The sequence below is a fragment of the Mastacembelus armatus genome, unplaced genomic scaffold (assembly GCF_900324485.2).
Source record: "Mastacembelus armatus unplaced genomic scaffold, fMasArm1.2, whole genome shotgun sequence".
Classification (NCBI taxonomy): Eukaryota; Metazoa; Chordata; class Actinopteri; order Synbranchiformes; family Mastacembelidae; genus Mastacembelus; species Mastacembelus armatus.
In genome coordinates this window covers 727,012-739,766 of record NW_022872866.1, presented here as the reverse complement: position 1 = coordinate 739,766, position 12,755 = coordinate 727,012, and the positions used below count along the sequence as shown (strand labels likewise).

The following is a 12,755-nucleotide window of genomic DNA, read 5'->3' as shown; positions in this document are numbered from 1 at the left end:
GGACCTGATAAAATCCTTCAGTTACTGGACGCACAAAAAACACCTCCTACTGAACACCTCTAAAACCAAGGAGATGATAGTGGATTTTCAAAGGTCTAAACCTCCTCCTTATCCAGTCAACATCTGTGGTGAGGACTCTGAAGTAGTGTCAGCCTACAAACATCTCTGTGTACACCTGGATAATAAGTTGGACTGGTCATTGAACACAGATGTACAATATAAAAAAGGGCAGGGATGACCTTTCCACCTAAGTCAATTTAGGGCCTTAGACATCTGTAGGAAGATGCTGCACGTTTTACCATACTATGAGTGAGTGTGCTGCTTTATGCTGCTGTCTGCACGGGAGGCAGCAGAAGGATGCAAGGCAGCTGGACAAACTGGTGCAAACAGCTGGTTCAGTGACTAGAATGAGGCTGGACTCACTGGAGGCTGTGGTGGAGAGATGCTCACAGACAAAGGTAGAGACCATTCTGGAAATCACTGACCATCCCCTTCACAACGTCCTGATGGAGCAGAGAAGCAGCTGCAGGACTGAACAATACAGGAGATCCTTCATCCCCACTGCCATCAGGCTCTACAGCACCTCAGCCAATGGCAGATGACACCTGCCTACTGACTACTCTCACTGCTGACTGACTGATTACCTACAGGACTATGAGACCTGAATTTCCCTTTGGGGAAGAAAAAGTTTATCTTATCTTACCTCACAAATGTTTTTGCACCTTGGACTGAAATCATTTTGTAAACACGGTCAATTAGCTGCTAAAGACTCCAGCTCCAGAGAAAAGTGGGTTAAAGAGGTAAAAAGTCTCCTTCAAGGGTCAGTTCATCCTGGGCCAGATGTTCTAATCACGTCTAAAGAACACAGCTGCAGGATGAGGCGGCAGAACTGGCAACCCAGGGCAGCTCCAACGTCACATGGCTCAGGTCAAACAGAAAGTTAGTCAGAACCAGAGCAGAGCTGCAGCTGAGACGAGTCTGTTTCTGTGTGGAGGAAAATAAACTGAGCTCAAAGATCTTTGTCCACAAAACAGCAGAGACTTTGGAAACACTGGTGAGTACAGAAGGAAACATTTTCCGTGTTTCAGCCTGGACTAACACAGAACTTCAGCTCAGAACAAAAACTTTGTATTTTTCATTTCAGACTTTTGTCACTTCAGTTCAGTAAATGTTTAAATGACTAAACTTCATATTTGACTGATCATATGATAAATAAACCATCTGTTTTTAAATGAATTACTATATAAGGAGTCCATGAGTGTTTTGAAAGCTGCCCATGAATTAAATGTGTTATTATTAAAATGTCTTTCTTTCCTTTCACACCACATTCACTGGGGCGTTGTCACCTGAGGAATCTTGATGTTGTTCACTTTCCAGTTCTTCCTGCCATTCAACATGTTTGTCCCTGACATCATTATTGTCAGACTCCTGACTACTTTCTGATCCAGTTATGAGAAATTAGTTAATCCTGTTACTTCTGTCCTCAGTGTGTAGACATGTCTGCTGCCAGCTGTCTGAGATCTGAAGACCAGTTCCTGTGCTCCATCTGTCTCGATGTGTTCACTGATCCAGTCTCCACACCATGTGGACACAACTTCTGCAAGAACTGCATCAACCAACACTGGGATGTTAATGACAGGTGCCAGTGTCCAATGTGTAAAAGGGTTTTCAACCCAAGACCTGAGCTGCACATCAACACCTTGTTGTCTGGGATGGTTGCTGAGTTCAGACATGGAGCTCAACACAAAGCCAGCAGCAGCAGCTCAGGCCAACAAGCTGCCAAACCAGGACAAGTTCCCTGTGACGTCTGCACTGGAACCAAACTGAAGGCCCTGAAGTCCTGCCTGGTGTGTCTGGTCTCCTACTGTGAGACTCACCTGGAGCCTCATCTGACAGCTTCAGCTCTGAAAAGACATCAGCTGATCCAGCCTGTGGACAACCTGGAAGGCAGGATGTGTAGGAAGCACGATAAACCTCTGGAGCTGTTCTGTAAGACCGACCAGACATGTGTCTGCACAACCTGCCCTGTTTTAGACCACAGGACACATGAGTTTGTTCCTCTGAAAGAAGAAGGTGAAGGAAAGAAGGCAGAGCTGGGGAAGACACAGGCTGAAATTCAGAAAATGATCCAGAAGAGACAAGTGAAGATTGAGGAGCTCAAAGAGTCAGTGAGGATCAGTAAAGCAGCTGCAGACAGAGAGACAGCAGAAGGTCTTCAGGTCTTCACTGCTCTGAAGGACTCTGTTGAGAGAGGCCTGGAGCAGCTCATACAGGAGATCGAAGAGCAACAGGAAAGTACAGAAAAACAGGCTGAAGGTTTCATCAAAGACCTGGAACAGGAAATCTCTGAGCTGATGAAGAGAAGCACTGAGGTGGAGCAGCTCTCACGCTCTGAAGACCACCTCCACCTCCTCCAAAGCTTCTCCTCCCTGAAAGCTGCTCCACCCACCAAGGACTGGACAGAGATCAGAGTCCGTCCTCCATCACATGAGGGGACTGTGGTGAGAGCTGTGGCTCAGCTGGAGGACACAATCAGGAAACAGACGAAGAAGCTGTTTGAGGCTGAGCTGAAGAGGGTCCAGCAGTTTGCAATGGATGTGACTCTGGATCTTCAAACAGCACATCCTGCACTCATCCTGTCTGATGATGGGAAACAAGTGAATTATAGTGATGTGGAGAAGAACCTTCCAGACAACCCAGAGAGATTTTCTTACTGTCCTATTGTCTTAGGAAAGCAGAGTTTCTCTTCAGGCAGATTTTACTTTGAGGTTCAGGTTAAAGGAAAAACTAAGTGGGATTTAGGAGTGGCCAGAGAGTCGACCAAGAGGAAGGGAAAAATCTCACTGAGTCCTAAGAATGGTTTCTGGACTATATGGTTGAGAAATGGAAATGAGTACAAAGCTCTTGCTGACCCTTCAGTCCATCTCTCGCTGAGGTCTGGTCCTCAGAAGGTGGGGGTGTTTGTGGATTATGAGGAGGGTCTGGTCTCCTTCTATGATGTAGATGCTGCAGCTCTTATCTACTCCTTCACTGGCTGCTCCTTCACTGAGAAACTCTACCCGTACTTCAGTCCTGGACTTAATCATGGTGGTAAAAACTCTGCTCCTCTGATCATCTGTCCTGTCAATCAAACTGTCTGATCAGTTGATGATCAAACTCACCCTCCCATGTCTTTACTGATGAAATTGTTCCATTTTCCACCCACTGTGTAAATATTCTCCAGACAAACTCACAGATTAGAGAAAAATCAATTAATCACCAGTGATTTTTTTAAATGAACAGATTCACTGTTACTTTAGGAAAATAATGTTTATATTGAATGTTCATGTTCAGTGTCAACTCACTTTCATACGTATGTTTAATGTCATCATTACTGTCTGATTTATTCATGTGGAGATGCAGCTTTGAATGGGAGTGTAGTGTGTGTGTGTGTGTGTGTGTGTGTGTGTGACTGAGTGAGACAGTGGTGCAGGTGAGATTTGTCAATCAGTGTCTTTGCATTTAGGAGGTGAGGAGCCCAGGAAACCTCTCTTCCAATGCTGTCAACACTGAGGAAGCTGCAGTAAGAAGTGAGAGGTGCTGGGTGTTGGAATTATGAAGTAATTAATAAGTAATTCAGTCATGTGGGTGTTGGCCTGGCAGCACGCTGGGTTAGTGGTTACCACTGTTGCCTCACAGCAAGAAGGTTCCTGGTTTGAAACCCATCACAGGGCCTTTCTGTGTGGAGTTTCTGTGTACCCCTGACTTTCACCCAAAGAGAGCTGGGATAGGCTCCAGCAGATCCCTGGGACCCTGGTTAGGACTAAGGGGGTACAGATGATGGATGGATGGACTTTTACACTGAGGGCCACTCTGCCATAGTCCAGGTCCTGGTGTTTCTAACATACTGAGCAATAAATCTGATTCATGATACATTTTTCAGATCCTGTTCTCTATATTTTGGTTTTTAACACTTTTGAGATGTGTCTGTTCTTTGCTGCAGCTGCTTTGTTTCCCCTCAGCCATCAGCACAGATTCAAGTCAAAGTGTTAAATATGCTGCTGAGGCTGAGACACACAGACTGACACAAGCACCATGCCCCATGGCATTATGGGTACAGCAGGCTGAAGACACCAGCAGTGCCACTGGTCTGCAGCAGGGGGAGTTGTTGCTCCAGCACACCATCCTCAGATAATACACACACACACACACACACACACTGAGATTACACTCATAGTTTACAGTCCAACACACACCTCAGCTGTGTGTGTGTGTGTGTCACACACTGATCACTTCATCTTTGACAGTGTTAAAGATTTAAACAGCCAGTGCAGCAGCATGAATGAACAACATAAATGAAATTCATTTACAGCTGGTAATTCATGTGCAATATGGAAATGGATGATTTCATTAAAAACATATAATACTCAGTTTATTTTGAATTATTGTTTACTCAGACGTATACACTTTAACTTCAAGTTGCATGTATTTGTGTAAAGTACTGATATTTATTCAGTCTGTGCAGTTTGATTTAAATATTGAAGTGTAAATTAAAAATTCATCTTCAAACATATTTCTAAATCTCTTTTTTATTAGTAGTAAAAATTACTTTCTCTCCACATTACAGCTGTAAATACTGCAGTACTGTTCACCTGTAAATACTGCAGTACTGTGCAGGCTACATTAACAGGATATTCAGATACTTAGTCAAAGTAAAGTAATATGTCTTATTATCTTCTCATTGAATAAATTTATAGGTTATATAAACCTGATAACACTACAGGCTAACAAGCTAAGAGGCTAACAGGCTAACAGGCTAACAGGCTCTGACTTCCTGACACCCATTCTGTCTCTTCAGCATTTTTCTCTTCTATGTTACGAATTCCGGTGCATCGGCAGCAGCAATGCAGTCAGTGCAGCGTCTGTGGTGAAGAAGGAGCTGAGCCGAAAGGCAAAGCTCTCGATTTTTAAGAAGAAGAGAACTTTATTGATTCCCAAGGGGAAATTCAGTTGTTACAGCAGTTATTCCATTTTAAAGTTATTCAATTTAATATTATTTAAATTATAGTAACAGTAATTAATGAAGTAATAAAGTAAGTGTGTGTCTTACGGCCTTGGACACAAAAGACTTCCTGAATCTCTCAGTCTTGGCTTTAGGAGGAATTAGTCTGTGGCTGAATGAACCGATTTACTGGATTTACTGATTTCCCGGTCATTCTATGTTCCTACTCTCACCTACGGTCATGAGCTCTGGGTCATGACTGAAAGGACAAGATCTTGGATACAAGTGGTCGAAATGAGCTTCCTATGCAGGGTGGCCGGGCGTTCCCTTAGGGATAGGATGAGGATCTTGGCCACGTGGGAGGAGCTCGGACTAGAGCTGCTGCTCCTCCACATCGTGAGAGACCTTAAGGAAGACCCAGGATACGCTGGAGGGACTATGTCGTCTGGCCTGGGAACACCTCATGTGCCCCCAGAAGAGCTGGAGGAAGCGTCCAGAGAAAAGGAAGTCTGGGCATCCCTGCATAGGCTACTGCCCCCGCAACCCAGCCCCACATAAGCAGAAGAAGATGGATGGATGGATGTCACGATTTGCCATTAAATACACATAAACGGGGCAGCTGGGTGGAACAAGAAAACACGAAATATGGGTGGGCTCGCTCGCTCACCACAGGGCCCTCGCACCACAAACACACACACACACACATTACAGGGGAATAGTGAGGACTTGGCTGAGCTGCAGTGGAGTTTCCCCACACTCAGTCCCTCAGCTTTAGTTTCCAGAGAGAGGGGTGCTGGGTGCTGGGGTGGGGCCTCAGTCTGCGGCTGAGAAGCTGAGAAGGACCAGGGGGTCTGAGGGGTTTGGAAAGGATGGAAACAGAACCTGGAAAATCTCAGAAAGTCAAAAGAAAAGCTGAGTTTTAGCCCAACATGGATGAGAAGTCTGCAAAGTGTTGAGAAAAATGGGAATTTGAACGTCTACAACTCCGTGAGAACTTAAGCTCCACCACTATGAAACGAACCTTCTGCTGAGAGTGAATTCTACCTGTCTACGTTACTCAGGTTAAGACCATTTCTAGGAATCCTCAAAAGAAAAAGCATCAGCTGAGTTTAAATAAATATGTCACAGAAAGAGTCTAATGTAAAGTTTAGTATCAGGTGTTAATGTGTTTTCAGGAAAAGCTGCAGCTCAGTGACACAAACTGACGACTGGTTAAAGTTTAAAAGACCGACCTCATCATCACAGGCGTCTGTTTCATAAAACTGGAAGGAACATAAGGGAACCCAGCAGCTTTGGAGGAAACTGTGCACAAATGACGTTGTTGTTCTTCACATGTCAGGTCAACACTGAGTCTGGAAGGTCTGTCCCGGCTCTGGGTGACCCCTCAAAAACTCAGTACAGCAACACAGCGACCACGGCACATCCACATGTAAAAGTCCAGACCCACAAAACAAGTCACCTGCACCGTCTAAACCCAGAATGTGACAGAGTCCCCTTGGATGTTCAGGTGATTCTGTTCAAGCATCAAACATATGGACACTTTCCAAACAGCTCACACACACCAGTCCCTTCAGTGTGTGTCACGGTCAGACCGGCAGGTGGCGCTAACGAGTCTCCCTGTTGTTAGCTAGTGAGTTAGCCCCGCTGGCTGGGCCGTGTGTGTGTTTGAGCGGCTGTTTCTGACTGACCTGCTCCCTTTCTGGAGAACATGGCGCTTGTTTCTCTGTGTGGTTCTCTCCCTCTCTGCTCCACCTTTCCTTTGCTGCTCAATGTGGACATTTCTCTCGGCGACTCGTCTCTAACGTTGTTGCCGGAGAGGCGGGAAGACGGTTGCTATGCGCGTTGCCACGAGGCGCGATGACGTCACCCGAGGCGGCGGCGAGAGCGGCGTCTGACGCGCGGACTGTGAGGAGTCAGCTGTTCCTGCTGGTCGGTCCGTCACTGCTCAGACCGACTGTTCAAGGCCAAACAGGCCTCAGGACACCCGGAAATGTCCCGGACTGGAAACACACTGTGGTTTTCTTCTCAGCCTGCAAATGTTTTTGCACCTTGGACTGAAATCATTTTGTAAACACGGTCAATTAGCTGCTAAAGACTCCAGCTCCAGAGAAAAGTGGGTTAAAGAGGTAAAAAGTCTCCTTCAAGGGTCAATTCATCCTGGGCCAGATGTTCTAATCACGTCTAAAGAACACAGCTGCAGGATGAGGCGGCAGAACTGGCAACCCAGGGCAGCTCCAACGTCACATGGCTCAGGTGAAACAGGAAGTTAGTCAGAACCAGAGCAGAGCTGCAGCCGAGACGAGTCTGTTTCTGTGTGGAGGAAAATAAACTGAGCTCAAAGATCTTTGTCCACAAAACAGCAGAGACTTTGGAAACACTGGTGAGTACAGAAGGAGCCGGAACAGAGACTCTTCAGCTTTGGCTCCGAAAAATAAACTTTGCCTCTGAAAACAAAACAGAAACTAAAAAATAAAACACTGACATTGAAACATTTGTACCGAAAAAGACATTGATAAATTTAAAAAATACAATCTTTACAATGTTTTTCATGCCAAAGGTTTTTCAGTTTCACTTTTCCGCAACAGTTTTGGCGCGGAGGGGAGGGCTCTGAGGGGCGGGGCTAAGAAGGAGAGGACTCTGAGGGGCGGGGCTAAGAAGGAGAGGACTGTCTCAGCTCCTGTAGCATCACAGTTACACATTTAATGTTTTGCTTTGTGTCATTTCCCAGAGTCTTGTCAATCATTGTAAACATGTTCATTTATCAATGAAATGGTCACTTTCCTTCATGGAAACATCTGTGTCTCCATCAGTCATAAATACCATGTGCTGCTTATTGACAATTTCAACAGGCTTGTTGTTGACACAGTCTGCAGTCGCCCCAATGAGCCGACTACCTGCTCAGTCCAGAGGCCAGTGTGGCTGCTGCTGCTGCACAAGGTCTCATCAGTGCCTTAACACAAAATACGCAGCAGCCTCAACACCAGAGTTAATGCTCAGGGTTTGTACTGGTCGATCCTGCTGCTGTGGACTTTTTCCAGCAGACCTCTGCCAAAACCAGTATAACATTATTAAGCTGGGTAAAAGCTAAACTTAACTTCATACCAGTCCAATTCTGTGTGGAAGAAACGGGCCAGAGACAGACTTATTTGTGGTTTTGGAACACCAGCTGAATTCATGCTGGTCTAAGGTCATGCTAGGCAGCGAGAGTCGTCTATGGCAAAACATCCTAACATTTAATGGGACCACACTACTGTCTGTAATTACATTTGAGATATTTATAATAACATTTGTCATAGTCAGATTTATATTTTCACTACTCAGACTGGTCCTTAAACACATCAACTATAACATTCTTATTAATAGAAACTGTACTTGAAGATGTTTACAGCAGAGTATTTAGAGTGAACTGTGAGACAAGAGCTGTGGTTTGTTCCTTAATATGCAAATTATATGCAGAACATGGAGTAACCAGGTCCCTTAGCCCCGCCCCTCAGAGCCCTCCCCTCCACAATAAATGAGTCTCAGAAAACTGAAACTAAAATAAATGGACATTGAAAAACAGTGACATCGACTGAAAATCTGAATATTGTCACTGAGAAAAATGAGTTTATGAGAAATGAGTTAATCCTGTTACTTCTGTCCTCAGTGTGTAGACATGTCTGCTGCCAGCTGTCTGAGATCTGAAGACCAGTTCCTGTGCTCCATCTGTCTGGATGTGTTCACTGATCCAGTCTCCACACCATGTGGACACAACTTCTGCAAGAACTGCATCAACCAACACTGGGATGTTAATGACAGGTGCCAGTGTCCAATGTGTAACAAGGTTTTCTACATCAGACCTGAGCTGCGGATCAACACCTTGTTGTCTGGGATGGTTGGTGAGTTCAGACATGAAGCTCAACACAAAGCCAGCAGCAGCAGCTCAGACCAACAAGCTGCCAAACCAGGACAAGTTCCCTGTGACGTCTGCACTGGAACCAAACTGAAGGCCCTGAAGTCCTGCCTGGTGTGTCTGGTCTCCTACTGTGAGACTCACCTGGAGCCTCATCTGACAGCTTCAGGCTTGAAAAGACATCAGCTGATCGAGCCTGTGGACAACCTGGAAGGCAGGATGTGTAGGAAGCACGATAAACCTCTGGAGCTGTTCTGTAAGACCGACCAGACATGTGTCTGCACGACCTGCCTTGTTTTAGACCACAGGACACATGAGTTTGTTCCTCTGAATGAAGGTTATGAAGGACAGAAGGCAGAGCTGGGGAAGACACAGGCTGAAATTCAGAAAATGATCCAGAAGAGACGAGTGAAGATTGAGGAGCTCAAAGAGTTAGTGAGGATCAGTAAAGCAGCTGCAGACAGAGAGACAGCAGAAGGTCTTCAGGTGTTCACTGCTCTGAAAGAGTCTGTTGAGAATGGCCTGGAGCAGCTCATACAGGAGATCGAAGAGCAACAGGAAAGTACAGAGAAACAGGCTGAAGGTTTCATCAAAGACCTGGAACAGGAAATCTCTGAGCTGATGAAGAGAAGCACTGAGGTGGAGCAGCTCTCACGCTCTGAAGACCACCTCCACCTCCTCCAAAGCTTCTCCTCCCTGAAAGCTGCTCCACCCACCAAGGACTGGACAGAGGTCAGAGTCCGTCCTCCATCACATGAGGGGACTGTGGTGAGAGCTGTGGCTCAGCTGGAGGACACACTCAGGAAACAGAAGAAGAAGCTGGTTAAGGCTGAGCTGAAGAGGGTCCAGCAGTTTGAAGTGGATGTGACTCTGGATCCTCATACAGCAAGTCCATGGCTCATCCTGTCTGATGATGGGAAACAAGTGAGTCATAGTGATGTGGAAAAGAAACTTCCAGACAACCCAGAGAGATTTTCACGTTGTCCTAATGTCTTAGGAAAGCAGAGTTTCTCTTCAGGCAGATTTTACTTTGAGGTTCAGGTCAAAGGAAAGACTGAGTGGGATTTAGGAGTGGCCAGAGAGTCGATCAACAGGAAGGGAGAAATCACACTGAGTCCTGAATTTGGTTTCTGGACTATATGGTTGAGAAATGGAAATGAGTACAAAGCTCTTTTCAGCCCTTCAGTCCGTCTCTTCCTGGGGTCTGGTCCTGAGAAGGTGGGGGTGTTTGTGGATTATGAGGAGGGTCTGGTCTCCTTCTATGACGTAGATGCTGCAGCTCTTATCTACTCCTTCACTGGCTGCTCCTTCACTGAGAAACTCTACCCGTACTTCAGTCCTGGTCCTGATTATGGTGGTAAAAACTCTGCTCCTCTGATCATCTGTCCTTTCAATCAAACTGTCTGATCAGTTTATGATCAAACTCACCCTCCCATGTCTTTACTGATGAAATTGTTCCATTTTCCACCCACTGTGTAAATATTCTCCAGACAAACTCACAGATTAGAGAAAAATCAATTAATCACCAGTGATTTTTGTAAATGAACAGATTCACTGTTACTTTAGGAAAATAATGTTTATATTGAATGTTCATGTTCAGTGTCAACTCACTTTCATACGTACGTTTAATGTCATCATTACTGTCTGATTTATTCAGAAGATTCAGAAGATTCAGAATGAGCTTTATTGCCAAGTGAGTGTGCACACACACACACACAAGGAATTTGTTTTGGTACGGGGGGGGGGGGTACTCCAGTGCAAACAGACATAAATACAAATGCTACAAAGGGTCAAACAGTAAACATAAATGCTACAGAAATGCTACAAAAAACTAAAAGACTAAGAGAAAAATGCACAGATAACCTGAGAAACAGGATGAAAGGGGAACTAATTGGTGTGCAAAGAGCAAGAAGGTGCAAGTGTCATAGTGCAGGTGGTGGAAGGGAATGGTGGAGAGCTACGAGTTTAAGAGTTGGATGGCCTGAGGGAAGAAGCTTCCTTTGGCCGGGCTGTCTTGATGTTTGGAGCTCTGAAGCGCCGGCCAGACGGTAAGAGCTGGAAGAGGTGGTGACTCGGGTGGGTGGCATCCAGAGTGATTTTCCGAGCTCTTTTTCTCACTCTGGAGGTGAACAGGACTTGGAGGGTGGGTAGGGTAACACCGATGATCTTCTCAGCGGTCCGGACTGTCCTCTGAAGTCTTCGGATGTCTGATTTAGAGGCAGAACTAAACCAGACAGTGATGGAGGAGCACAGGACCGACTCGATGACCGCTGAGTAGAACTGGGTCAGCAGCGTCTGTGGAAGGTTGAACTTCTTCAGCTAGCGCAGGAAGTACAACCTCTGCTGGGCCTTCTTCGTGATGGAGTCGATGTGGAAGTTCCACTTCAGGTCCTGAGAGATGGTGGTGCCCAGGAACCTGAATGACTCCACTAGTGCCACAGTGCTGTTCATAATGGTGAGAGGGGGGGGGGTGGGGGCATTTCTCCTGAAGTCCACAACCATCTCCACTGTTTTGAGCGTGTTTAGCTCCAAGTTGTTGTGACTGCACCAGCGAGCCAGCTGCTCCACCTCCTGTCTGTATGCAGACTCTTCACCGTCCTGGATGAGACCAATGACAGTGGTGTCATCTGCAAACTTCAGGAGTTTCACAGAGGAGTCACAGGAGGTGCAGTCGTTTGTGTAGAGGGAGAAGAGCAGTGGGGAGAGAACACACCCCTGGGGGGCGCCGGTGCTGGTGATGCGGGAGCCAGAAGTAAATTTCCCCATCCTCACTAGCTGTTGCCTATCCGTCAGGAAGCTTGTAATCCACTGACAGGTGGAGTCAGGAACAGAGAGCTGGGAGAGTTTATTCTGGAGGAGTGATGGGATGATGGTGTTGAATGCTGAGCTGAAGTCCACAAACAGAATCCTTACATAAGTCCCTGGTTTGTCCAGATGTTGCAGGATGTAGTGCAGCCCCATATTGACTGCATCATCCACGGACCGATTGGATCGGTAGGCAAACTGCAGGGGGTCCAGGAAGGGTCCAGTGACGTTCTTCAGATGGGCCAACACCAGTCTTTCAAAGGACTTCATGACCACGGATGTCAGAGCCACTGGTCTGTAGTCGTTGAGTCCTGTGATTTTTGGCTTCTTGGGGATGGGAATGATGGTGGAGCGTTTGAAGCATGCAGGGACTTCACACAGCTCCAGTGATCTGTTGAAGATCAGAGAGAAGATGGGAGCCAGCTGGTCAGCACAGGTTCTGAGGCATGATGGTGAAACCCCATCTGGTCCTGGTGCTTTCCTTCTCTTCTGCTTCCTGAAGAGCCGACACACATCGTCCACACTGGTCTGAAGAGCGGGGGAGAGGGGGTTGATGGATGGAGGTGTTATTCATGTGGAGATGCAGCTTTGAATGGGAGTGTAGTGTGTGTGTGTGTGTGTGTGTGTGTGTGTGTGTGTGTGTGTGTGTGACTGAGTGAGACAGTGGTGCAGTTGAGATTTGTCAATCAGTGTCTTTGCATTTAGGAGGTGAGGAGCCCAGGAAACCTCTCTTCCAATGCTGTCAACACTGAGGAAGCTGCAGTAAGAAGTGAGAGATGCTGGGTGTTGGAATTATTAAGTAATTAATAAGTAATTCAGTCATGTGGGTGTTGGCCTGGCAGCACGGTGGGTTAGTGGTTAGCCCTGTTGCCTCACAGCAAGAAGGTTCCTGGTTTGAAACCCATCAGGGGCCTTTCTGTGTGGTCTGCATGTTCTCCCTGTGCTTGTGTGGGTTTTCTCCAGGTACTCTGGTTTCCTCCCACAGTCCAAAAACATGTATGTCAGGTTGATTGGTGACTCTAAATTGCCCATAGGAGTGAGTGTGAGTGTGTGAGGTTGTTTGTCTCTATGTGGCCC

At 46.3% G+C, this 12,755-nt stretch overlaps 2 protein-coding genes across 2 annotated transcripts; both read left to right on the top strand.

Moving 5' to 3' along the window:
* Positions 1-692: 692 nt before the first annotated feature.
* On the top strand, positions 693-3,623 carry LOC113140140 (E3 ubiquitin-protein ligase TRIM21-like). The gene is made up of 2 exons (XM_026323882.2): positions 693-1,054; positions 1,488-3,623. Exon 2 carries the CDS (start codon positions 1,497-1,499, stop codon positions 3,138-3,140), a length of 1,644 nt encoding a protein of 547 aa, XP_026179667.1. The 5' UTR covers positions 693-1,054; positions 1,488-1,496; the 3' UTR covers positions 3,141-3,623.
* Positions 3,624-6,498: 2,875 nt separating this feature from the next.
* On the top strand, positions 6,499-10,528 carry LOC113140139 (E3 ubiquitin-protein ligase TRIM21-like). Its single transcript, XM_026323881.1, has 2 exons — positions 6,499-7,361; positions 8,628-10,528. Exon 2 carries the CDS (start codon positions 8,637-8,639, stop codon positions 10,278-10,280), a length of 1,644 nt encoding a protein of 547 aa, XP_026179666.1. The 5' UTR covers positions 6,499-7,361; positions 8,628-8,636; the 3' UTR covers positions 10,281-10,528.
* Positions 10,529-12,755: the final 2,227 nt, after the last annotated feature.

Excerpts from the sequence above, each read along its gene's own strand:
- LOC113140139 (XM_026323881.1), top strand. The coding sequence starts at position 8,637 with ATGTCTGCTGCCAGCTGTCTGAGATCTGAAGACCAGTTCCTGTGCTCC.
- LOC113140140 (XM_026323882.2), top strand. The coding sequence starts at position 1,497 with ATGTCTGCTGCCAGCTGTCTGAGATCTGAAGACCAGTTCCTGTGCTCC.